Genomic DNA, 27,537 nt, shown 5'->3' with positions numbered 1-27,537 from the left:
GACTTCCTCATTTGGAGATAAAGCAGAGGTTTTGCAATCAGATGGACTCGGGTTCAAATCCCAGCTCTACCTCTTACCAGCTGTGTGATCTTGGGCAAATTGATTCACTCTCTAGATCACTTTCCTCATATGCAAAATACAGGCTCCAGTGAGAGCACAGCCCTTCTGTGGACTCATCTAGCACTGAGCTGGACACCTAATTATTATCTTGATCCAACCCATTCCCTCCCTCCCTGGCTGCCACATCTGCTCTGGTGACTGTGTTCCCAGGGGTGTGTGTGTGTGTGTGTGTGTGTGTGTGTGTGTGTATGGGAGAGAGAGACCAACTGAGGGAGGTAGGAGGAGTCAGAGGAACACAGAGAGGTAGACAAGTGTAAAACAGAATCTGCACACACACACACAAAGGAGAGACAAAGAAAGTGAAAATGTGCATGATTAATATACCTTTCTCAAGTTTATAGACTCAATGACCCTGTGAAAGGACATTTTCTAGTGAAAGTGTACGGCTCTTGAGTTAAGATTGGGATAGTCCATGGTATAGAGATGTCCTCACAGATAAATGCCTGTCACCACCTTTAAAAGATGTTTTATCTCTATTATAATTTCCCAAGACTGTCCAAGGGAATGAATTGCTGCATTTCCATTTGAATTACAATGCACTTTTGAATGTCAGCCGCAGCATTCCTAGACTACTCTGTAAAGGAGTTTTGGCTGTTTGAAAGGCAGCACAGGGGTTAAGGTGGGGGGAGGAGAAGGAAGACAGTCAAATGTCACCTCCTTTAGTGAGGACAGTTGTGACCAAGGGGCTGATGGGGGCTGGAGAACTCTCCTGGGCTTTCAGTTTCCTGAGGGAGCTCGCTTCAAAGACAGCAACCAGACATGAAAGGTGGCGTGCTCAGAACTGAGACCTGCCTGGGTACTGGTTTACTTCTCTGTAGATTTAATCATCAGGCGGCAGTTTTCAGTTCCCATTTGCTTGACCTTCTCTTGGCGTTCGACGGAACTGACCACTTCCTGCTTGAGGCACTCTGTGTGTTTGCTTCCATTGTCCCAGATCTTCTTTGTCAGTCCCTTGCCTTCCTGCTGGCTTCTCTGTCTGCTTTGCGGGCTTATCCTTTTCTACCAACCCAGTCCATGGGGCTTCATAGGACCCTTCATAGGGCCTGGGACCCTCTTCCTGGACTGTTCTCTCTGTGGGGACACTGTTACCATCCCTACACTGACGACTCCCACTTTAGACCTCTGCCTCCAAGCTTTCCTCTGATATTTGCCATTATGCCAGCACCCTTGCCCACCCAAACTCTGCCCCACACAACCTAGTACTTTCCCAATGTCCTAGTGAAATGTGCCATGATCTGTTTGTAGGTGGAACCAGAAGCCTGAGTCCTTCTTAACATCCCCCTCTCCCTCGCTTCCCCCCATTTCCCAAATATTATCCGTTTTCATTCTCAGTTAGGTCTTGAATTTGCCCACTTCTTTCCATCTCACTGCTGTGCCCTGTATTGAGCTGCCATCATGGCTTGCCTGAACTCTAGCATTGTCATTCTGCCTGGACCTCTTGCATCCTCTCTTGCCCCCCATCAATCCAAACCACACAGCAGCCCTGAGGACATGGATCAGTCAGTGCTCTCCAGAGAGACAGAACCAACAGGATGGATGGTTGGATGGATAGATAAAAGTCTCTATTACATATAATATTCATATATATATATTTATTTATATTTAGAGAGAGAGAAAGGGAGAGGGAGAGACATTTATTACGAGGAATTGGCTCATGTGATTATGTAGGCTGGGAAGTTTCAAGCCAAGATCTGTTCAGCAAACTGGAAATTCAGGAGAGCTGATGGTATAAGTTCCAATTCCAAAGCTGGCAGGCTTGAGACCCAAGAACCAATGTTTCAGTTTGAGTCCAAAGGCAAGAAGAGGATGCTGTTCCAGCTCAAATAGTCAAGCAGGAGGAGTTCTTTCTTATTCGTGGTAAGGTCAACCTTTCTGTTCTATTCCCGCCTTCAACTGATTGGAGGAGGCCCACTCACATTAGGGACGGCGGTCTGCTTTACTCAGTCTGCTGCTGATCTCATCCAGAACACCCTCACGGACACCCTCATAGACACTTCTAGAATAGTGTTTGACCACATATCTGAACGCCCCGTGGCTCAGTCAAATTGACATATACAATTAACCGTTAACAGAAATACCATCATGCTACTTCTTGGATGAAAGCTCCTGGATGCTTTGTCATTGCCTTGAGACTAATTTCCAAACTCTTCCCCATGGCCTCAGGGCCCTCCCAGATCTGATGTGTCCCCAGCCAACCTCCCCAGCCCCATCTGCTCCAAGCTGTCTGCCTCTTGCTCACATCCAGCCTCGCAATCCTTAATGACAGCAGGAGTCAGGGATCAGAGCCTGGCCATGTTCATCTATGCCAGGGTCCCAGCGAGGTGGTGGGAAGTGGCTGCATACCCCTCTCCCTTCCCCTGGCTTCTTGGCTTCCATGCAGCCATTTGTAGGATACACCTAGCTCTGAGGTAGTGTTTCCTTAGAGAGTAGGGAGGTCAGAAGAGGTTAAATATGAGCTGGACATTCGCTCGTCTGCAGCGCGCCAGAGGAGAGAACTAACTTAATTCTCCTCAGAACCTTGCAAAAAGACGATACAGGATGTGGTTCATTAAACACAAATAGGCCCATGAGACTGCCATTTCCACCAGATGAAATTACCAAAAAAAGCATTTGTTCCCCGGTTTAGATTGAGCCCATCTGGAACGGAACACCCTAGTCGTTTTCCTATTGGTGCATACCAAGAATAATAATCCTTCGCAGGGCTCCGCACAGAGCAGCTCACGAAGCACTTTCACGTACATTTTTTTCATCCAATTTACTCCTCGCACAACAAGCCTGGAAGGGAGGCATTGTTATCTGCATTTCATGCTTGAGGAGACTGAGGCTCAGAAGGGTAAGATGGCCTGAGGACGTTCACACCAGCGAGCTTGCAGAGCAGGGATTTGAACCCAGGCTGCTTTCATCACAAGGACCGTGTTTGTCCCTACCACGGCAGCCTCGGAGAACTCTCTAGATGCTGGCAGCAGGCCCAAGGGAACCGTTTGCACTCCTGTTCTGTTTCTCTTATCCACCGTCGAAAGACCTGCAGGAAGTGAAGACTTAGAGCGTAGGCCCTCAGCCTGGGCATGGGAGGAGATACTCTACTCACCGATACCCCAGCCCTAGAACGCCAGAGCTGTAAAGAACCTTGGTAGTCCTCGAGCCGGGGTAGAGCTTCTCTCTGTGTGCCAGTTTTGATCACAAGGTCGTAGCTGCCTGGAGTGCTCGCTGAAAGAGATCCTGGGTCAGGACCAGGCTTGGTGACAAGAATGCAGCGATCGCTTAGCAGCACCAGTCATGGGTGTGAGAGGAAGAAAGAGTGACTCTTGTGTAAGGTGTTTCCCATCCTCAGCCAGCTGGCTGTTCCCATGCAGCAGATGGGCAAGTTGAGGTCAGCTTATGCAATCAGTTAGAACCTGCAGTGGTGAAGGGGGGACACCTAATAACCAGCTAGCAGCATTTTTGGGGGGTCTTCACCCTCCTGAAAACTCAGAGCAAATGCAGACTCCTGGTTTCCAAAGCCCCCCACACCCTCAAAGATGGGAGAGTTTCTGGTTGACGGACTGCACGTTTTCTTATTTTAAGGTACAGGCACATACAGATACACCATTCCCTGAAGCGGTGGAGGCTGCCCCTCTTGCCCTTCCACTTAGGGAAGCAGTAAGAGATTGATACTGTTGTGAACTAGTTATTCTGATTCTATTCAGACAGGAGCCAAACCACTCTTGTTCTCCTATCACCGTCCTATTCCCAGGAAAGTGATACAGGGACTGAGGGAGCAGGGCTGTCAGATGGGACCCTTCCTTCTCAGCAGTCTTGCACGAAGAATGTGGAATTTCCCTGGAGATGAATATGGGGCTTTTGTCCTCTCTCTGCTTTCAACCCCTTAGTGAGAACAAAGGTCTGGAAGGCACACAGCTGCATAGAGGGAAGCTTTTCCCCAGGTCACCGGTGGCAGGCAGGTCTACCCACCTGAGCCTCACTCACAGATCCCACAGCACAGGGTGTGTTCCTTGCCACTGTGTCTCTCCTGTCCTTCCCTCATCCCTTTCCACCCCTCCGTCTTTCCGCACTTGCGTGTCCAGCCCCTGCTGTATGTCAGGCTCTGCATTAGGGGCTGAGGCAGCCAAAGTGAGTGAGACCCACTTCCTGCTCTCAGGAGGCCCACAATCAAATGGGAAAGGTTAACCAGTGAACAATGACAACGCTTTTGATAAATGCTGTGACAGAGGAAAGTGTGTGTGTGTGTGTGTGTGTGTGTGTGTGTGTGTGTGTGTGTTTAGGGTCAGGAGTGGAGGAAGCAAGGCTGGGAGACTGGTCCCTAACCATGTAGGTTGGGTGGGAATTTCCCTGGAGAAGACATCTTAGCAGAGCCCTGGAGAGTACGGGCATTTGCCACCTGGGTGGTGGAGATAGATTACAGGGGACAAGACACCAATCTGGGGATGTGGAAAAGCCTGGTGAATGCTGAGTCCTCCGAGACCAGTTGGGAGCAGTAGTGCCTGCATGTCCTCAGGTGCTCTTGAGGGATGCCAGTGGCCTCTTTTTCAGATCTTTGAATGTCTCCGTACCTCAGTCTTCCAAGTAGTCACAGAAACTGCCATCGCCTCTGTCCCCAGCTGAGTACTCTCATGCATGGGAGAGGCTGAATCTCCAAATGCCTGCAATGAAGTCAAAACACCAGGCCAGTTTCAGAAGGACCCGGGGAATAGTTGGAAAAGCATCTGAACCTTTCAAGTTGTTACGAAGATGGGATTAGATCATGTGATTGGTTGGCTCATAGTAGGAACTCAACACGAATCAGTCATTGGTGCCCACTCCTTACCAAAGGAGTACCTCTCAACAAATACCAACATACTTATCAGCTGTGTGTGAGTCATCTGTCCCCATTTGCCAGATGTGTGACGTAGGACAAGGCATTTTGATTTTCTGAGTCTCAGTTTATCTTTAAGATGGGTATAGTGATGCTTGCTTCACAGTATTGTTATGAGAATGAACTGAAACAATGATTATAAAGCCATGACCACTGCACCTGGCATATAAGAAATACTCAGGAAATGCGCGCTATTATTATTATTTATTATTGTGAGACACAATCGAGTCAGTGATGATTATTATTACCATCAGTTTTCTAAAACAAAAGGCATAAATGTGTAGCTCGTTCCAGTACTGAGTATAGAAGCCTAAGATAACCCTAATGGCACGGCCGTTTCTCACCGGGTGATTGGCCAACCTGAATTTGAGTCCTGCTTGAACCTGGGGGGTGGGAAGAGAAAGCAGAATTATCAGAAAGCTCAGCCTGGAGCCCGGCAGTGGGGCGCAGGGGAGCCTGTTTGCACAGCTGGATGCTGAGCTTACAATGCCCAAGAAGAAAGTGCAGGGCTGTGTGTGTTGGGAAGCGGATGGCGGAGGAAGGGGCATCAATGACTGATTTGTTTGGAGTTCTTATTATGGGCCAATTAATCACATGATCTTGCCTTGTTCTTCATAAGAACCCCATGGTCCAGGGTATTATGTCCATCTTCCAAATGAGAAAACTCATCTGCTTAAGGTCACATGGCTGGTACTAGGCAGAGGCAGGATTCTGTCTCAGGACTGCGTGACTCCAAGGCCCCCTTGCCCTCGTCCATCCCCGTAAGAACAGACGCCACGTACTGAGAACCACTCTTTGCCCGCAGGCACACTGGGCACTTCGAGGACATGATCTCATTTAGTCCTCACAACGACCCTCTAAAGCTGGTGCATGTCTGCCTAGGACGCTGAGCATTAGGAGGTGCTGGGGTGGGAAGGGCGTGTATATAATCCAAAGGCATGTAGCGGGTTGAAGTACCTGCACTTTTCCTTTCTTTCTTTTCTTGCTCCGGCCCTCTCACCGTTCACATTTTGCTATTACTTAACCACAGTGGGCACTCCAAAAAGAGTGTTCTGTCTGAGAGGCATGTGTCTTTCTCCTGAAACAGGTAGAAGTAGTTGATCAGGAAGAGTGAAAAAAGAGGCAGACAGATCAGCAGGATTCCAGCCTGCATGGTGTCGGTCAGCTGGCTCGAGATCCTTGTTTTCTAGCAACACCTTGGCTCTGGGTCAGGGTCCAGGCTTTGAGCCAGGCCTTAGAGATTGACTTGACCATTGATCCAGTGGCTTGGAACTGCCCTTGGTTGTTTTTTTCTGACACAGAAGTCCTAGACCCCAAGTGTTCCTCCTTGGGATCCTTAAGGTCTGCACTTCTGTTCCCTCACATTCCACAGGTGCCCAAGGACATGGAAGGCTCCTTTTAGAGATCTTAGTCCAAGCAGTCCCTGAGGTCGGGAGCATCAGAATCACTGAAATTTACAACTGGAAAGATCCTTAATTCAATAAATCTATTAATATAGATGGTGAAATGGGTAATGAGAAACTTGCTCAGAGGGAACTGTAAATTAGTGGCAGGGTTAGGAGTCAAACCAGCTCCCTTTTCTCCCTCCTCCTTCCAAGAAGGTGTGCTAAGAGGCAATTCAAGAGAACTTGTGCCCAAAGCTATCTCCTTTCTGTTTGTGATTGCTTTATTGAGATACAGTTTACATATTGCATATTGCACAGTGAAGGTATCTTTTTGAGCCTTCTCTTCAGTGGTGGTTTTGCACAAAGTCGAAATTTAGGGTTTTCATGATTGTATTGTTGAGAAGATTCTCCAAGGAAAATGAAATATGAGGTAACCACTCCTCCCACCTTTCAGTCATATCCCATTTTCCATTGCAGCTTACTCTCAGTGATTCAGGGAGGCAGCTGCTGGGAGGGGCACAAGGTGGCACAGCCAGCTGGTGCTAAATGTGACACAGAGTGTTCATTTCTATCAATATAGGAGCTAGGCTGCTCCCATGCCCTGGTTTTGTCCAGCAAGTTTTAGTGCCTACTCCATGTGAATGCAGCAATACATGAAATGTGGCTCTACCTTCACAGAGCTCAGTCTAGACTTGGAGAGAGACAGGTAACGAGGAAATCACAATGCAAGGTGAGGAAGCACAATGCTAGGAGGAAGCACAAAGTGTGGTCTGGACACCCGTCTCAGACTGTGGGGCAGCTCAGGAAGGGCATCCCAGAAAACCTACAGGAGGCAAGATTTAGGCAACATAGGTGGTTAAGGAGAGGGAAGGTATCAGGGGGCAAGAAAAGCATGTACAAAAAAAAGGCCCTGAGATAAGAGAAGAAAAAAAAAAAAGTATGTGGAGCAGATTGCTAGGAAACAGTGCCGAGGTAAACATAGGAAGATAGAGGGGCAGAGGCCAAATCCCACTGGATGCGTGGACCACGTTAAGAAATGTGTCCTTTTACTAGGAGCAATTTAAGGTTATTGAAAGATCTGATGTAATATTATTTGCATTTTATAATTTGATTCTGGCTGGTGCGGGATAGGGCTTGACTTGGGATTGAAGGAATGCTAGATTGGAGTTGGGAAGCTCAGTTAGGAAGTTGTGGCCTTGTTTCAGGAGAAAAATAATAGCAGCTTAACATTTAGTAGTCATGCAGCTGAAGAAAAAAAAAGTGGGTGAGAAATGGTGGCACTGAAGTGTTTCTTAAAGTAGAACAAAGAAGAACAGCAGGTGTTGGAGAGCTGAGCTCAGGTTTGAATATGTTGAGTCTGAGGTTTCTCAGGGACATCTCCAACGAACATACCAGCCCACAGTTGACAGGCTAGTTGGCAATGTGAACTGGGCAGCTGGACATACACCGGTCTGGTCGTCAAAAAAGAGGTAAGACCTGAAAATGCAGGTTTGGAACCTAGTTGTGTAGGTAATCATCACAGGAGAAGACAAAGCTCCCAGTATGAAAATACAGTTCCCCTTTTGCAACTTGTTTCCTTACAGAGCAACTTCCAACCAACCCTGCCCCCCTGCCCCACGCCCAGTATTGTTTCTGACCTTTTACTTAGAGAGGCTTTGTTTCAGAGAGGCTGTCCACACTTCTCATTTCTGGCCAGCTTTTCCTTATGTAAAATGTTACTGGATGCCGAGGAACAGCCCTAGTGCGTAGTAGGTAGGCTGGAGTTAACACCTCCCATTTCACTGAGGAGGGAAACAGGCCTATGCGGCCGTCAGCGCCAGAGCAGAAGGAATGCATATATACTTCTAGGGTTTGGGCTTCGTTATTTGCACCTTTCATTTGGCCAAGAGTCAAACAGTTAGCCTTTATGGAAGGTCTAGCGTATAATGCCCATCCGTGTACACATCACACATTTCCTCCCATCAGTGTAAGTTTCATTTTCCTACATCCAGCCCCTGAGTCATGGATCAGGTGAGACAGGCCAACCTGCTCCCTTTCCACCCTTTTGAGCCATGATATTTCCAATTTATTCCTAACACTTTAACAGAATCCTTAGATTTGTTTAACAAGTTCCATATCCTTGGACCTGAGAGTTTTTATTCTTAAGTCTAAATATGAAGTGTCATTTCACAAAAACACATAGTCTTATTCATGTGGTTGCTCATAAACGACATTCATGAAACTTCATTCGTCATATTGTGAAGGTGTTTTAACGTTTATCTCTAACTATCAGTTGTCACTGGAAAGTAGTGGGATGGACTCCAGCCTGGTATGTGGTTCAGAGGAGGGAACTGATGCTGTCCTACACCCAGATATAAAAGCATGTAACACTCACATAATGAAGTTTTCTGCTCCCAAGCAAGTCCAAAGTGGCTTGAGAAAACAAGGAGAGGAGACTGGGTTGGCTTGTATATAATGGGTAGGGGTGTGGAGTAGGGTTGAGGTGGGTTGCCGTGGTCCGAACTTCCCTCTGGCACCAAAGGTAGCACCTAGGTTTGTCAAATGAGGGGTGGATGGAGAAGGGGGGAGTAGTGGGGCTTGAAAGCTGTCAGAATTCAAGCACCAAGTGGAAGTCAGAATCTTTATTACATTTCTCCCTGGATGTTTGACTACTAAAATGTGCTGTTTCATTTAATTGAACTTGAACTTGTGTAAGTAAGCCATTATGGTACTCTACGAAGGATGCAGTCTGAAGGTGGTAAGGGAAATGAAAATTCTACTAAATGCCTTGTATTTAAAGCCCAACATTGTATATTTTGAGAAGTGAAATGAGTGCTTTGGTCACGATCAATAATGTCTGGAACTCTGAAGGTGATAAGGAGTGTCTTAGGCCTTTTATTATGGATTTAGTATGTGTAAAGACATTCGCAATCTTGATTTATGTTTTGGGTTATCTGTGACACAAGAGATTCGCAGAGATCTTTACCCTAAAGAGGCAACCACGGATAGGGAGTTGTTGCTGCCATTGGCTGGACCAGATGAGCACATCATTGGCAATGGTCCAAGAGTCTACAGAGATGTGGAGATGGGGCTGACTGTTGCCCAGGGCACCCAGTGCAAAGAAGACTGCACGAAGTGTGGCCACTTGTGCTGACTCCTGAGTCCTGTCCCATTATCAGGAACATCCCAGTTAAGGGCTGAAAAGTAGCAGCCTTCCAGCAAACTCCATCACATATTATGGTGGTGATACCACCTATAAAGTATATAAACTGTTTACTATTCACTTGGTTGATCCCAGGGGACTCCTAAGATAGCCAAAGGGCCTGGGAAAGGAGGTGATCTTCTCCAGCACCATTGCATCTGGCAAAGGACTGAGGATGGAGGGGGTAGTCTATCCTAGACATGAGCTCTGCTGAGGGCCTAGGTTTGGCTCTATGGCTGTGCCGAGCTTTCAGGGTGCTGCTTCCATGACCCAAGGCCTAATGGGCGGCTAGGGATGGAGGGCCACAGGTTCAGTGCATGTGACAACCAGCCTGTTTCTGGGAGAGCCCAGTATGCAGCCAGCAATTGTACTCTAATGCCTTATGTTAATTTTTGTAATTATTTGACTTAATGAATATTGACCTGGAGGAAAAAAATCCTTTTATGCCAGCCATCTATAGGAACAGCTAAACACATATATTTCTGTTTTAAAATAAATACATACATATGTATATACATATATATATACATGTATATAATTATATATATATAAATATACTTATATATTTTATATATATATAATCTTGACTCCATTTAACCTTTCAAAAAGTATCAAGCTGACATCCTGAGTACTTTAATCAAATAACAAGCCTTTAGGCTTTATGTGCAGCTTTTCTTCTGGGATACAATACTGTGAGTTTTGCTTCTGCCCCTCCATCAATCCTACTCTCCTTCCAGTAGGCTTTTAATTAAGAAGCTGAGCAGTGCCACTGTATCTGAACACAGGTCTGAAATCTCCCCCACATGAACTTGAAAATTTTACATCAGTGCACCATGAGGGGGAGTCTTTGCCTCCTACAATGGAAGTCACATCTTCTGAGCCCCTCACATTTTTTTTTTTTTAAAGATTTTATTTATTTATTCGACAGAGATAGAGACAGCCAGCGAGAGAGGGAACACAAGCAGGGGGAGTGGGAGAGGAAGAAGCAGGCTCCTAGTGGAGGAGCCTGATGTGTGGGGCTCGATCCCATAACGCCGGGATCACGCCCTGAGCCAAAGGCAGACGCTTAACCGCTGTGCCACCCAGGCGCCCCCTGAGCCCCTCACATTTTCTGAATTAGGTACTTTTACATATGCTATCCCATTTATAGTATTTAATTCTCAAAAGAGCTCTTTAAAACATGCACTGTCCTTGCCTTCTGCCAGATGAGGAAACTATAGTTCAACAGAGTGACAACAGCTAGTGAATGACCTTACAGTAGGGTTACAGCTGGGGTATAGTAAGCAATTGGACCAAAGTGGAGCAGATTATTACAAAGTGCAGGTTCTTTCTACCACTCTAATTTAAACACAATACAATTTTATCAAGAATTATGCAAAAACAGAGGCAAAACTCAACAATTCTAGTTGGTTAAAAATTAATAAAAAAATCATAGCACTGAAAGGATTTTACTGATGATCTAATCTAACCTCTTTCCAGACAGGGAAATTGAGGCAGAGGTATACTGATCACCTGAGGCCGTATCGGTAGGTCAGAGGCAGAGCTGTGATTGAGACCTAGACCAAATCCAGTGATTTCCCCACTAGAATACAGTGCCAGTCCCAGAGCTGCCTCGCTAACTTCAGACATAGCCAGGGTAGCATGAATATTAATGATATTGACAAGATACAGCCATAGGTCTGGAGTGTAAGTGTGTATTTTGCTGAACAGCTTTCTACCTCACCACTGCCCTGCTTGTAAAATTCATCCAGGCAGCTGCTGTAATTTGTTTTGCGATCCCTTGAGGGGCTGTACATCCTGAGTACAAATCAACAGCCTAGTCAGGTGCAAGACAGAGCCCTGAGTTTCAGACGAGGCTCTGCCTTCCACTTCCCTCCTACAGAGCTGGGTAACACTTCACTTTTAAGAGGCCATTAATTAGTACTAGATTAAAAGTACAGCTACTTAAGCATTACTTGCCTTACCCACAGGAACACTGTAGGACTCCAGCCAAGTTTATCCTACTGACTGGAGTAATGGAGTATCCCTCTGTGAACTATCTCAGGCTGGAGTGTACATTGGGATTGACCCTTAAAATCGTTCAGGTAGTGCCTGTCCCTGGCCTTTGAGGAAGTCCTGGACAATGCAATACTAGATTTCAAATATCTTAGACAGGAAAAACGGAAATAATTTCTGAAAAAGTAGGCACATCAACATCATTTATCGTTACATTACTTTTTTCTTTTCTGGACACTTGGCATAGTGCCTGGCCCACAGTAGGTACTCAACAAGTACTGAATGACTCATTTCTCTAAAAGCATATATATACTCAGAATGATAAAGGGAAGGCGGGACTTAGCCAACCTGTAAGCCATTTGTTTGCCTTCAGTTTCTCATATACCTTATTAAAGGGCTTACCTAAGAATACCTTTTTATCTAATGTGAGGGGGCTGTGTCGAGAAAACTAAGGTTACTGGAGGCCTATCATCATTAGCAAGTAAAGTAAATAACAGCCAACTAAACACCTGAGGATATATATATTCTATGTTTGGTACCATGGGAAGTGCTCACAGCAATTTATACAATAACAGAAATGTGACATAGGGAGAGTGATAATAAAAAGGAACAGGTGATTCAGGGGGAGGAAATCCCAGAGAAAAGTTCTGGTTGGCAAATAGGAACCTGTAATATAGGAAAGAGGGAAAGTATCATTTGGAGGGCTTGGATAACCTCACACACCACTCATTCGAATAACTCAAGGAAAGAAGATAGTTCCAGCTACCATTTACTGGGTATGCCGAGTATTTTCACATCTCCTATCTCACATCTTACACCCTCACTTCAGAAGATCATTTTCATCATTTCCCAAAAGGGGAAAGGTGAAATGCCTGGCCCAGGGCCTCACGGAAGACAAGCAGTGCTATAGTTTAATGGTTTTCAGAAAGTGTTCTGTAGGGTCACAGGAGTTTTGCAAGGGTGCGCAGGTTAGGTGAGGGGATAAATAAAGCCCATTCTGCAGGCCCACAAACCTGCTTCCACCAGAGCAGCTGCTCTTTGATCTACTTTACATAATATACTTGCACTTGAGACTTTATTCGAATCAGGGCACCACTGCTTAAACACACACACACACACACACACACACACAACACACAAAAACTGCTCTAATTGAGGTAACTAGTTTCCTGGGGCTGTCCTATGAATGTAATAGAGGCAACATAGTAGATAATTGAAAATTGATTGCACTAAGCACGGCCTAAAATATTCACATCGAAGAAATAAAAACGTTCCGACTATACTTATGTCCCTTTTGGGCCAGCAGATGGCTGCTGTACTTGAGGACCAAGGCATGAGTGTGGCTCAACAATGGGTAGCCCTGGATGCCGAATACCAGTGGTGGGCGATGCACCGCCTGCCTAAAGCATCGGCAGCTGGAGGGCTTCTGGCCCGTTTACGTCAGGCCAGCCCAAAATATACATCTCTGCGCTGCAAACTGTGCCAAAAGCCTCGACCAATGCCATTACCTTAGCAAGCCCCCCCCCCCCCCCCACTGACAGCAAAGACAGATCCGCTCATGCCAGGTGCTATCACAGATAAAGTGGCTCTAATAACTAGTGGAGTTATTTCTGATAAACTTTTAATTGGATCAATTTCCTCTCAATTATACAATCTTTGGAAATTGGATGCAATTCCATGATCAGAACATGGGGCTATCTCCAGGTGAAAAGTGCAAGACAAACCAGTTAGACATCATACCAATTCTTTCCTTTCCTATTCTTTGCCACCTATTACAACAGAAGCCAAAAAAAAAAAAAAAAAAAATGCCATCACCAAACAAACAAAACAAGTTTGAGTAGACCAGCTTAGCAATTTGTGTGTCTTTAAAAAGCAAGGTGCTAGCTCTTTGGCTTGCCATCAGCCCTGCACCTAAAGAGCAAACTATGTTGCTTCGTAAAAATAAAGCCTGAGGGTCCTTGTCACAAATTCCCTCATCCACTTCTGGTCTTTTTAAAGGGACAAGACTTCTTCTTTTTTGAACTCTACAAGGATAAAGCAAATGGTAGAGGCTCACTTCCTAACAGAGTGTTGGTGACTCTGTAGACTGTGGGGGGCTGATTCTGTACACGTGTGTGTGGGAGTAAGATTTATATTTCTTTACGTAATGGTGCCTTAGGCTGAATTTTGACCGGGGTAGATGCTTAATGCTCTCAAAGAATGCAGTGTCAGAAATGGAAGCAAAACAGCATGATACAACTTATCCTTCTCATCTCCCAAATCCCATATTTAATTAAAAGACATGAACACCGGCAATGAAGAAACAGTTATCAATTATTTAATTCTTGATGGAGGAATGGAAATAAATCTCAAAACCAAATATTGTGCAGTCACTTGAGGAAAATACAGAATAAAGACCCAACAGTTTTGTCTAATGAAAATGAGATGTGTCCACCTCCCTACTTTGTTGACCCTGGCCTGTGTTGTACAATTCTGCAGTCAACTCTTAGCACAGACCCACGGAGAGAGGTAATATGAAAAATAATGAGCTCTAGAGACCACTCAAGAATGTTTATGACTATATTAGCATTTGTGTTTGTTTATTCCCATCTTTCTGTGCTTTGAAATAATTCCAATCTATATGCGCCTGTAAAAGGCAAGCAGTTTCCAGGCCAAAGTCTTCAACACCAACCAACTAGGGTCAATTCATTCTCTGTCACATCCGTAAGTAAAGACCAATCCAAGATGGCACAAAACCCCCAGAACCAAGAGGTACTGCTTCCCAAAAGGACGGTATATAACCCTTGGTGGGGAGATAAATGAATGAAAGGTGAAGAGACCTGAGACATCACGCCACAAGGAGATGATGTCTGAAATGAAAGGTGGAGCAGATCCCACTGGAGCATGCACACTAAATGCAGCAGAATTAAGAGAAAGTGTCACATATGACGCGCATGACAATAAGAGGGAAATACGGGACCAGTGTTATCAAAGCCAAAAGAGGGAAATCAACGAGGGGTCAGTACAAGGGCAAATTTCAAATACAGGGGGCAAAAGGCTTCTGAAGCCTCAGAAGTGCCTAAGTTCTAATCAAACTTCAGCTAACCCCATATCAGATGTCCTGTTTGGGGCAATGCATCTGGTTAAAGCTCTAAATTCAGGAGGGAAATAATGCAATGCAAAACAAAACAAAACCAAAAAACCCCCCCTAAAAGACAGCTTCTAAAATTCTAGGACTAGCCAGTTGGCATAAAGACACAGGCCAAGTGCACTCTACAATACCACCAATAACCAGAATAAGGGGAAGGAAGGTGGCTGGGAGGAAGAAATGGTTATCTCTTATCCCCTAAGGGGTAGAGTATCTTCTCAGGTGGTAGCTGTAAATCTTGATGCAGTGATCCCAACAGTCCAAGACCAACAGCTGCCCTTTAGGAGTGAGGGCGATGCCCACTGGACACGTGAGCCCCTCTCGAATAAGGACACTATAGCCCCCCCCCTTAGGAAAGTGGAGAATTTCTTTTCGACTACTATCGGCCACAATGAGATCGCCACGAGCATCCACACACATGCCAGCAATGCAGCGGAAATCCTCATTCTCTGAGAAGAAGTGGCTGATCTGGCGACCTAGCTGCCCATCGGGGCCCACGGAGCCAATGGAAAAGCCGCCCTCCAGGTGGTGCTCATTCTGCCGATTCTCCAGATTGAGGCCCAAGCCCTGGGTGAAGTAGACGGTGCCCTCAGCATCACAGGTGACAAACTTGGGCCGCACGGCACTGCAGAGGCAGCTGTATTTGACCACCCCTGCTCCTCGGTCAACAGTGAAGCACCAGAGCTTTCCACCTTCCACATCAGTTACCACAAACTGGCCAGAAGGGAGGGCTGTGATGCCCCAGGGTTTGCTCAGCTGGCTCCTGTGACAGGCCACGCAGTGACCATCCAAGGTATATACCTTGAGGGAGTTGTCGTAGCTGTCAGTCACACCAATGAGCCCATGGCAGTTCATGGCCACTGACAGCGGAGTGAGATTTGGCAGATCAGCCCCGAGGAAGCTCAGCACAAAGCTATCAATGCCACTAGGGCTGCGGCGGATCTCCTTCAAAAAGCCTTTCCGAGTAAACACTTGTATACGGTAGTTGCCTCGGTCAGCAACCAGAACCTCGCCTTGACTGGTCACATAGAGACTGACTGGAAGGTTGAACATGCCTGGAGTGTTGCCTTTGGCCCCCATCTTCTTGAGAAAGAGGCACTGCTGGATATTGGCGGTGGTCTCGGAACCCCGCTGCTTAGCAGGTGAGGCCCGAGGGCTGGCGGCCACTTCCTCGGGGCTCATGTCCATCTCTCTAAATGTAACGGAGGTGGAGGCAGCGGAGGCTGCAGCCTCCATGGCCCAGGAATCTTCCATGTTGACTGTCCGGGGCTTCTTAACAGTCTGCCCGATTTGGAGGGGGCCGACATGGCCAACCTTAAGAAGCTCCACGTCCTGCAGGGTGAGCTCCCGGGGCAGGCTGGCCGTGAGCTCTGGCTCCTCCTCATCAGCCGTCTCCTCCAGGAGCACTACGTCCGCCTGCTTGATCTTGGCCAGGAAGTAGTCACAGCGAGACACGGCCTGCACCTCTGCGATGTTCAGCAGGTAACTCTGCTCCTCGAGCACTTGACTGTTGCACTTCTCAACCTCAGCCAAAGAGCCTGTGAAGAACTTCCGAGAGCGAGCCAGCTCTTCCTGGACCCTGCGTTCCTCACGCCCGTACTCCTGGAGAACTGCTTTATACCTTGCTTGAAGGTCCTTGGAGACCCCTTCCAAGGCCACCTTCCGGCGCTGCAGCTCCCCCATAAGCTCCCGCAGACGGGCCAGCTTCTCGCCAAAGTCCTGACGCCGCTCCTCAGCCGCCTCTTTGACAGGAAGTGTGCAGTGGCCAGGGGGCTGGTGGTCCGCCTCCCGGCAGGGCTCGCACAACACCACACCGCAGCTCCGGCAGAACTGCCTGGGCAGCCGGCGCCCACAGGAGCGGCACATGAGCAGCCCCACAGCCTCACTGAGCCCGGCTGTGTCAATGATCTTCAGCACCGTCAGGTTGTCCGTCAGCTGGGTGAGGCTGGTGATGCGGGTAATCTTGCTGCAAAAGGGACAGCGGACACCATTGATGCTGCTGGCCAGGAGCTTCTCCAGGCACTGGCGGCAGATGGTATGGCCACAGTGCAGGAGCTTGGGCCGCAGCTGCTCCTCTGTGAAGGACTCCATGCAGATGGGGCATTCCAGCACTTCCCGGAGGGCGTCCAGGTTCAGGTGAGAAGCTGCTGCGGCTGCAGTGGCCATTGTGCTTCCCTTGAGGGGCCCGCTAACACAGCCCAGAACTGAACAGCTTGCTATTCATGCTCCAAAGGGTCAAATCCTGCAAATGAGAAGAAGAAGCCATTATTCTACTGCCTGGATGAGCTAATTCACTCAAGAAACTCTTAGAGAATAGCTACCATCCCTCGTTCAGCTGCTGACTTATTTAACAAATATTTATCGACGTCTACTCTGTTAGGTGATGGTGATACACAAGAACTAAAGCAGACAAAGCGCTGCACAGTGGGGAAGAAATCAGAGTCTGGAATCTCTGACACTTAGTTGTGTGACCTGAAGGAAGTAACCTAAACTTCCCAAAGCTCAGTTTCCCAGCACCCATCTATAAAACTGAAGTAATATCTACTTCATCTGGTTTTTGGAAGGATTAAACAGCATGGTGAATATCATGCACCTAGTACAGCCCATGGCAAGCAGTATGCTTGATAAATGTTAGCAATTAGTGACGTCTACGACTCCATTTATATTTATATACAGGAAAGGATTATACACAAAGTTCTGCAGGAGCACAGTAGATAGAGGAACAGTTCCTAGAGGAACTGGGGAGGGCTCCCCAGAAGCACTGACACTTCTGAGATACGTCTGGAAAGAAACATGGCCTTAAGGGATAAAGGCATTTTAAGCAAAGAAAACTATGTGAACAAAAGCACAGAGCCTCTTTGATTATGTTATAGAGAGTTTATGGTGTCATGCTTGGGGTCCTAGGAAGCATACAGGGAAACAGAAAATTATGACAATTAGCTTAGGTGATCCATAAAACATCAGGTCAGGAAATAATGGATTTTTCATTCATCTATCGTCCCACCTACTCACCAATCCATCCAACTAAGACTAGGTACCACGTACTTTACTGTACTAAGTAAGTTATCAGAATCCTGCCCTTCAGATGCTCAAACTTTAGTAAAGGAGACAAGACATGCAGGTAAATAACAGCTAAGGCAGAACACAGTATCATAAGTAAGATACAAACTCAATTTGATGGAGGCTAAGAGGCATTCACTGTTAATTTGAAGGGAAACAGAATGGCATCGGTTAGGGTCCTGGATATGTGGAGATGGGGGAAAGGGAGTACCAGACAAGGACAGTCTTAACAAAGGTTAGAAAGCAAGGGAAGAAAGAGAACAGAGAATATGTAACCTCTATAGGTTTCCATCTGTAAAACGAAATAATACTGCCTTCACAAGGTCAATGCAAGGATTAAATGAGACAATACAGGTAGTGTAAAAATTTCTAAGTTTTGGCTTCACACCAAAAAAAGTTCTAGAAACATTTTAGTTCTCGTTTCTCTCATTCTTAGGTTAAAATTGTGGAAGAATCTAGGGAGATTAGAGTAACTGGTTTGATTATGAGAATGATTATAAGAAGTCTTCAGAGCCAAAATGAGACCTTCCGATTTCATCTTGATGGGCCTAGTGAAGCAACATACGTTTTGAAGCATGGAAGTGATATGATCAAAGCCTGAATAGAGTAGGTGAAAAGGCTGAGAAACTAGTTTGGAAAATTATTGCAAAATTGGCTAGGGGAGGTAATAGGGAGCCTGAACTAAAGAGCAGGTGGTGGAGATGGAAAGATGCATTTGAGCAATATTAAGAAGTACAATCACCAAGATGAGTAGATTAAAGTGGGGGAAGTGGTACAGCTAAAAAAGCCAGAGACTCAAGCCCAATGATTTTAAAAAACAGTACTGCCTTATCAAGACAGTTTATTTTTGGCCTGGAACACCCCCTACTTCACCAAGTACGAGCCATAAATACTCCCACCCACCTTGATCCACATATGCTCAAGAAATAGAACAGAGATCTCAGTGCTCTGCAGACTTATGTCATTGTCAATTTATACCCCAAATTAGAATGAACAGACCTAGCAAGGTGAGGCAAAGGGATAAATTGCAGCCCTTCTTAAATGCAAATTTTACAGCTGTATTTCTGCAGTCTCCTGATAATGCAGATGGTCAGCCATCAAGGAGAAGAGGAGGGCAAGTTAGTGTGGTTTAAGGATAATGCAGCAAGGTAAGAAAAGCTTTGCAAGTGTCATCAACTCCTTCTCCATGCAAACAGAAGAAGGAGAGTCTATGCAGAGATACATATGGAATTTCCCTATATTTAGCTTTGCATGGTGACCTGACAAATATTTAATAGCGGACACACATCATTTATCCAAAATCAATCCCACCTCTCTGAAATCCCACTTCTCTTCTACCAGAAGGGAAACAGTATCCATCTAGTATCTTCTATGTGCTAGAGGCCACGCTAGATGCTTCACATACTTAATCTCATTTAATCCTCATAATGACCCTATAAAGTAGGTACTATTTTTATTATTTTATGATGAGGAAACTAAGGCTCAGAAAAACCGGCTAAAGGTCACAAAGCTCAAACATGCTGAAACCCTGCAGTACAAATACCTTTAACTTTGTTTAACCCAGAATTACTTCAAGTTTTAGGGTTTTTCCCCACTGTCATGTAACACTGGTTCACAAGTGTTCCCTAGACTGTACTTTGGGAGATGCTTCCTTGCAGAATATAATTTTCTCCACAAATAAGAAAGACTAATACTATTGTTAAGGGATTTAGCTCCAGTGGAGTCAGGTGGCTACAATGATTTGTTAGCTGGGTGACCCACTCCACACACCAGCCTTGCAATCCATTAGGACTCAAATCCATGTCTCAACAAAATAACACACTATCACATATCATGAACCTATAAGGTCTCATGTGAATAGGCGAAACTTACTACTGAATTCTTAAATCCATAGGTCTGGGCTCAGTAGTATAGAAATACTGATAGAAACCTCAATTCGAAATCCATGCAAACTTTAGTTCTAAACCAATAGCTTCAGCTCCTTCTTCCATCATCTGGCACAACAGACTGAGGGCAACATTTGGTGTTTAGATCCAGAGCGTGCTACCTTATAATTCAAGGGACATCTGTTCTTCCCAAAGCTGGCACTGCAGATCAGCTAATTAAACAAGTCTGCCAACTTGTAAAAATACTAGCAAATTCTTTCCCCAGCTTTCTGGAATATCATACCACCTCCTTCAATTAAAAAGCTTCTTGCCTCCTTGTCTAAGCTACCCACTTTAAAAAATGAATTTACTATGCCCACATCCATATCCCAAATTATCTCAGCTATCTGCAGCTTCACCAGGCTCCCTAAGGCAGAAGAGAACGTCAAGGATTCCTACTCTAAAGCTGGTGTGCTCTGCCAGCGAAACAGTTCTCATCACGGAAGCATCAGGTATATAGACTCAGACCTGGCAAAAGCCTGAACTATGTCTCCCACGTCTACAACCAGCAAACACTGCCTTCATATGACAGGCAGATACATTCCCTCTCTTCAAGAAACATATATCTAGCCATTGCTGTTAACACTGACAATGGTTCAGATGGAAAGTCAATTCAAACTCAGTTTGGACTAGAGGGGTGACAAGAATTGTCCTACCAAGTCTCTACGTTAGCCACGCATTCTCTGTCAGCTATAAAATCTAAAACCAGTCAGAAATGAACCCCCTACATGTTATAACAGTCTTGTCTGCCTTCATGATCCCTTACCCATGTTTGCTGTTGCACTTTGTATTGTCAATTCTTGACCCCTCATCTCACTGCTCTGATCTCATGATTAATGCCGTGCCACACATCCCCTACTAATACTAGCCCAGCTCTTCAGCTCCAGATAAGAATCTACCCTTTAAACTGTGTTTGCTTCAGCAGCCCTAAGGCTCAGGAAAATTCTATAGTCATACCCTAACCTGATCTAGCTGCTTCTGGCACCACCATGCTTTCCCCAGTCTATGATTTAAATAACCAGGAGAGCAGGAAAAAAAAAAAAACAAAACAAAACCCAAAAAACAGAAAACAAACACAAACCCATGAACCCTGAAGTCAGGAAGAACTGGGATTAAATCAGCACTGCCATTTATAAGTTGTAGGACAGTAGGCAAGTTATTTAACCTCAGGAAACCTGTCTTCTTGAACTTTATGAAAAGTAAAAAACTAGGGATAATGCATATCAAGTGCCTAGTCTGGAAAACAGCAGGTGTGAAATGAAAACTGTTATTTATAATACTTTTAGTAGCAATCAGCAACAGTATTAACAATAACAACTAGTACTAGTATTAACAAAGCTTCAGTTTACAAACTACATTTTCAAAGGGATGAAGAATCTTTCTTGTCATGGCAGAGAAAAGCACATAAAGATTAATAAAAGGACTGGCTGGCTTTGAAAGAATTTGATTGAGGACACTAGGTATCCATGCTAGAAACTGATGGGCAAATGAATTCACCTCTCTTGCTCAGAAAATAAGTTCCTTCTAGCAGGGACTAAATATGGAATGATAGAATTAGTAGTGATCTCAGAGTAAAATAGATGAGTAAATGGAGACCAGGAGAGAGAGATCAAGAACTCATTCATCACATGGCAGAACTAGGACTAAAAGAAGGGTCACTGGGGGTGACCAGCATTAAACAGATTAAGAAAATCAGGCTTTTTGGATTTCAATCCTGGCTCTACTGCTTACTGTGGAGACTTGGACAAGTTAACTAACCTCTCTAGTTCTCAGTTTATCTAAGAAGGGCTTTAAAATAGTATCTTCCTCCCAAGGTTACTGTAACGATTAAACAGGATCATGTGTATAACACATTTAGTACAGCACCAAGGGAGTCATACAATAACTGTGCAGTATATAATAGTGCAGCGGGAGCCACGACCCAGCCAAAGAGAAGAAATAGGCACTTTTTAAAAGGCATACTGTACCCAAGATATCAGACACGTAAATTTCAAAAATAAAAATTCTGAGCCTTCACTAGAGAGTTTTACCTGATCTCAGAATCCAAAGATTAGTGATGACCAAAGGTCACACCTCTGTCAGTCTCTTGAGGGCTTAGGCCATCAGCAGAACTGAAGAACTTTAAGCAATTAATTAAATGAATCTTTACTGACCACATATTGCAAGTCCAGCCCCATAAAAACACTAGGGATATAATTCTGAACAAAAGCAACATGACCAGAGCTCTTTACCTAAAAACTAGAAAACATGGAGGTCCATCCTACCACAGTCATACTCCTCGGGTTTGACTGGGGTTTTGCAAGGCTTATCACATTCCCTTTCTAAACTGTATTTACTCCTCTTCCATTTGAATGGAATGCTAATCAAGTGTATAACCATCTCCGTGCTCCCAATGGTCACTCTGGGAGTGGCTAGCAGGAGTGATTTTAACAAAGTCCCTGAGGCCCCCACTTGACACTCACCTAGTCCTGTGTGCCGAAGGGGGTTTGGAGTTTAGTTTTACTCAGGGCATTTAAGCTAAGAAAAACTCAACCAGTAGGAGCTTATAGGGAAACACAGGCATAACCCACAGAGCTATGCCAGTCTGAGACAAACAAAACCCAGAAGCAACTGTTTGTGGAAAAGGAAACCTGAGCTACAATATGTCAAGGACAGGTTAAATCAGTAATAGAGTTTGTTGGAAAGACACTTGTCCGTTCTTCTTCTTCTAAAACTGCAGGAGCTGGAAAGGTTCCCTTGCATCTTCCACAAACATCTGGGTAATATCAATGCTGCCAATGTGACTCAAAGAATCTAGGACAAGGGAAAAACCAACAGTCCCTTCTCACTCAGAGGACCTCCAATTCATCTCCACCCATCCACATTTCTTCCAGTTCTTTTATCTACATAAACACACGTTCACTTAATCATGAGCTTTTGATGAAAGGATCAGGAAGCAGATCCTGGGAAAGGTACAAGAGGGAACAGGAATTTGGGAGAGACCGGTGGGGGCTGCTTAGGGTCACTGAAATTTGGCAAAGCAACCCTCAGTTCCCTTCTAACAATGCCTCCATCTTATAATTGCTAGGTCTCATAAAACTACCATTTATTGAATGTCAGGCACCTTTTATTACATTATCTCATATTGTCATAATAACTATGTGAAATATGTGTTATTCCTCTTTATAAACAAGGAAACCAAGGTTCAGGGAAAAGCAACCTAAGGTCTCAAAGCTGGTAGGTAGTAGAACTGAGGTTCAAATCCAGGTATGTCAACTCCCAACCATAAAACCAAACTGACTCAAAAAAATGTGTTACCATTCCGTAGCTGAGGAGGCTACTATGAGCTCTAGGCAGTTTTGGCTGAGAGGTTGGTAAAGGCACCTAGGAATGATTTTTAAATTGTTTGTTGTATCAAAAGGAAAAAGCTAGGAGTGTCACAAAGGCAGCACATCAGTGTGCAGGAACAGTGATCTACTTAAAGGGCTTTGTGCACTTGACTACCAAACTCTCCAGACATAGGTGTATGGGCTTTAAGTGTTGGAAAAGCCTTTTTAATAGAACTAGTATAATATTACCTAGGAGTCAGACATAACTGGGCTCACATGCCCACTTTTCCCCTTGCTATCTAGCCTTGAGTAAAGCATTTAACCTATTAGTTTTCTCATCTGTAAAATGGAATCATGTCTACATTGTTGGCAGGATCATTGGCAGGATTAACAGAGTTAATGCACAAAATAAACAATAAATGATTGTTATTCTTATTTTTAATAGATTGAGGCTGATAAGAAGTGTCTGTCCAAGGTCACGTAGTATAATTAGCAGCAGAGGAGGGATTCTGGACATCAAGCCTCTGACTCCCAGGGTGTTTCAACTGCCATTACATATTTCCCATAGTGGCGTGTATGGATATCCCAGCTAAATCTCCTGCCTTCTGATGCAGTCCTACTATGTTTCTGAACTGGCTTCGGCAATGCTGTAGCTAGTCCTGGATCGGACAGAGCAAATGCTTCTCTGTCCCAGGGGAAACGGACAGAGCAAATGCTTCTGTGTCCCAGGGGAAAGAAGCCCAAGAGATCATTTAGAAGCAGGAGTTATCTTCCAGAGTATGATTGCCTTCAGCTTCAGTCCCTGCTATGAAGTGTTTTTTCAAGCCAATGGCCTCTACACCTGCCCTTTAGTCTCTTGCACCTCATCCTGCCTAACCTCAAGCTCCTCCCCTATCTACCCACTGGTCCTGGTCTAAGAGCAAATCAAGAACAAAGTCCAGGGCTACTCCCTACAAATGAAATAGTTTTGTCCCCTTTAGAGTTCAATTTGATAATCAGCAATACTCACTGGCCAATGCTTTCAGTAGAGGGGAATGGGCTGAGATAAGACTAAGCAGACCCCAGCAAGGAAAAAAACAAAGAAAGAGGGAATATACAGGGTTACAGAGATCCGAATATGAGTCTAGCTCTGGCTTTCCTAGCTATGTAACCCTAAACAAGTCACTTCCTAAGACCTGGTTTCCTTATATGTAAAACTGGGTATAGTAGAGCCTGCCTAGTAGTGCTGTGATGAAAACTGAGTAAGAAAGTAGATCTAAAAATAAAAATTATAAAATGTGAGTGCTAACTATGCACCAGACACTAAGCACTCTGATTTACTTCACTGAATCTTCATAATAATCTATGATGTAGTCCTGTTATTAACAACATTTTATAGATGAAGAGCCAAGAACAGGGAGGTTAAGTAACTCATTCAAGATCACAAAGCCAAGAAGAGAGAGAGGCAGGATTTAAAACCAGGATATCTGACTCCTGAGTAGAGTTCCTCAGCTTTAGCACTATTGACAGTTCGGGCCAGATAATTCTTTGCTGTGGGGGGGGCTGTCCAGTGCACTGTAGAATGCTTAACAGTATCCTTGGTGTCTATCTACTAGAGGCCAGTAGTCCCCTATACCCCAACAGTGACAGCCAAAAATGTCTCCCTACATTGCCAAATGTCCCCTGGGGAACAACACCTCCCCAATTAGGAATCATCTCTTTAGAACTGGGCACAGGACTAACTAAATACTCAATGTTCCCCTTTTCTTGTCTCTCCCCACCCAAACACTTCACTCACAAAGTCATTGCTTCTTGAGCTGTCCAGCTGTAATGGACCTTATATAGGATTAATTCAATCTACTTATATAACTGATAAAGAAAACAAGGCCTGAGATCTTGTTCTATTCATCCCCTGAAGGTCGCACATGCTATCTGCTATCACAGCTTGGAAGGACAGGCAAAAGGATACTTAGGCAGATGACCCTGAATAGTTTCCTGCTTTATGCCTCTTTTAACTGCTCTCTTCTCCCAAGCCTACTACTTTTCAGCAGGCCCAGTGTTTAGGATTAGTGGCAGTTCCACGGCTGCCTTGTGGTAAGTATCTCTGGTTAGTGAGGGAGGGAGATTCTGCCCCTAACAGGGAAACTCAGGCTCCTTCAGGAGTCCTGATCTCTGAAGACTTCTGACTTTGTTGCTGAACCCCTAAACTCTGCTAAACTTCATACAAAAATCCAGCGCATACATTATTTCTAGGTCCTTAGAACTCTAGTACTTCCTTTGCTTCCCATGCAGACTTCAGGAAAATTCCTTTAGCAGCCCAAGACACCAATCCATAAATCTATTCAGAGTCCTCTTATTCTATACCCCAGTTAGTACATGCAGGCCCTTCAACCCTCCCTAAATTGTGTTCCCAACTGTTGTTACAATAGAGAATTCAGCCTTTCGGGCTCTACGTTGCAGCTCTCACCAATTCTTCACTCATATGCCCCAAATCCCTGGCATAGCTCCTTTTATCTCTGTTTCCAAATCTCTGCAGCCTTCAGCCCTGCATCCCAGCATAACACCCCAATTACACACCCCAGACTTCTGCCTTCCTTCAGTCTGAGCCCCCAACTCCTGCATTCCATCAGGCACGGTGCCATCCTCAAACCTGGGTCCTTTCCCTTTTATCCACCCCATGTCATGGATTGCCTTCAAACCTGAGCCAGGTCCCTTCTTGCTAACAAGACACTGCCTCCCACTGACTCCTCCAAGAACTCACCACCTCAATTTTCCCCAGATCCCATCTGGAAGATGCTTCCTCCTTAGCCATTAGAATATCCCCAGGCCCTGCTCTCTCATCTCAGGTTTTGCCCCCTCGAAAGCCTAGTGGCCCCAGATTCCCTCAAACGTCCTGAGATGCGGCACCCCAAGTCTCATCAGGGCCCCCCAATTCTTTCCTGTTTCCGAAATTTGGCACCACAGATGCCTCCAGGGCCTTCGGACGCCCTACCACCGCCCAGATGCTGCACCCCTCTGTCCTCAGGGCCCCTACATTACCTCAGGCCTCCCGAGATGCTTGCACCGCGGATTTTGTGGGAGCCCCTCTCTCCCCTCCCTGAGGAGCTGCATCTCCTCTGAGCTCCTCTGCCCCATCGAATCCCTCCCAAGCCTGCCCCTCGCGGCCCCACCCCCACCCCGGTCCTACCCCTCAGATCCGGTCCCCAGACCCTGCCAGTCCGGCGTGGGCCGGCCGCTGTACGCCCGCACATCCCCCCGCCCCGCCACTGAGTCACGGCCCGACACTCCGGCCGTGGTCCCTCGTCCCGGACCCTCCTTCCCGCCCCTTACCTGACCGCCCGCGGCTCCGACGCGTCCACCGCCGCCAGCCCACCCGCCCGCCGTCTTCTGCGCACGCGCCGCCGCGCGCCCCTTGGCGGGCGCTAATTCGCAGAGCCGTCTGTCCGTCACTGCGCCCCGCCCCCGAGGCATGCTGGGGCTTGTAGTCGCGCGGGCGGGAGCGTTCAAGGCCCAGCGGCCGAGTAGGGGCGGACTCCTAGCTGGGAACCTTGGGCCTTAGAAACGCTGCCATCAGCTTTGTGTCCCCATTGTGCAGACTGGGAAACTGAGGCAAAGGCAGCCTGCCCAAGTTCCCTCAGCGAGTCGAGGGGCCAAATCAGAACTCGCGTGTCTGACTGCAGATTACCAATTCGCGGACCCTTCAAGTCCAGGAGTGGGCCCCAGCGGAGCCTTGGCTACTGGCAGAAGGGTCTCCGGGAAGCGCAGCTTGCCCATGTGAGGCGTGGCCAGGAAAAGAACAAAGCTCTCCTCGGAGGCAGGCGCAGAGCCTGGACTGGCCTGGAAAGGCAGTGCCTCGGGCTCCAAGTTGCTCCCAGGAACCCACCGTGGCCTAGACATATGTTCATGCGATGGACCCAGCCCCCCAGCGAGGAGTCTTTTCCCTGCTCCGCTGGGGGCCGCAGCAAAGGTAAATAGGGAAGCGTGTTCTGCACCTGCTGCCACCGCAGAGCGAAGCCCCCAGGAAACCCAAACCCAAGCCCAAACTCAGGGGCGCTCACAGTGCGACCAGGTGGGAGGCGGTCAGGCCTATGGCTGCTGAGCACCCATGACCCCTTATGTAGGTCCAAGCCAGGCAGAATACCTGCTCATGCAGGTGACCACGTGGTGCCGCGTCGGAGCCGGGCGGGGGTGAGGTAGCATGGGCCCCAACTGGAAATCCCACTCAGGTTTGTGACCCTGCACAATGATAACACAACAAACAGAAACAAGAACAAAACTACCGTCTTTGAGCACTTAGCTTCTGGCTGAGGCTAAGCACCTCCCATGCATAACCCCTTAATTGTCATAACCACCCTATTTAGATAAGCAACTGACACCCAGGTGCTTCAACAGCAAGGCCATGTGTTCAAGAGGATAAAGCCCAGCCTGGGACCTGAGACTGGATGAAAATCCACCCTGATTATCTTGTTTAACCTCTTCATGGGCCCATTTCTTTATTTCTAAATAGAAATAAGTTTTGCTATGATGATTAGCTAAGATTATGAGTACATAGTGGTTTGCACTTAATTAACGGTTATTTTTTTTTAATGTAATTAGCTCTTAACA

General features: G+C 46.1%; 2 protein-coding genes across 2 annotated transcripts in view; one reads left to right on the top strand and one right to left on the bottom strand.

Annotated features, from left to right (window-relative positions):
- The window catches only part of ASTN2 (astrotactin 2), an 844,435-nt gene that overhangs the window by 622,642 nt on the left and 194,256 nt on the right, over positions 1-27,537 (top strand).
- On the bottom strand, positions 13,829-26,326 carry TRIM32 (tripartite motif containing 32). The gene is made up of 2 exons (XM_040631795.1): positions 26,263-26,326; positions 13,829-16,902 (listed from the first exon to the last, which is right to left on the bottom strand). The coding sequence occupies exon 2, from the start codon at positions 16,824-16,826 to the stop codon at positions 14,859-14,861; it is 1,968 nt and encodes a 655-aa protein (XP_040487729.1). The 5' UTR covers positions 16,827-16,902; positions 26,263-26,326; the 3' UTR covers positions 13,829-14,858.

This window comes from Ursus maritimus, unplaced genomic scaffold (genome assembly GCF_017311325.1).
Source record: "Ursus maritimus isolate PB19 unplaced genomic scaffold, ASM1731132v1 scaffold_17, whole genome shotgun sequence".
Taxonomy (NCBI): Eukaryota; Metazoa; Chordata; class Mammalia; order Carnivora; family Ursidae; genus Ursus; species Ursus maritimus.
The sequence above is the reverse complement of the archived record's forward strand: the minus strand, read 5'-3'. Positions and strand labels throughout refer to the sequence as shown.

What these genes read in the sequence shown, in the direction of transcription:
- TRIM32 (XM_040631795.1), bottom strand. Translation starts at nt 16,826, where the DNA reads ATGGCCACTGCAGCCGCAGCAGCTTCTCACCTGAACCTGGACGCCCTC.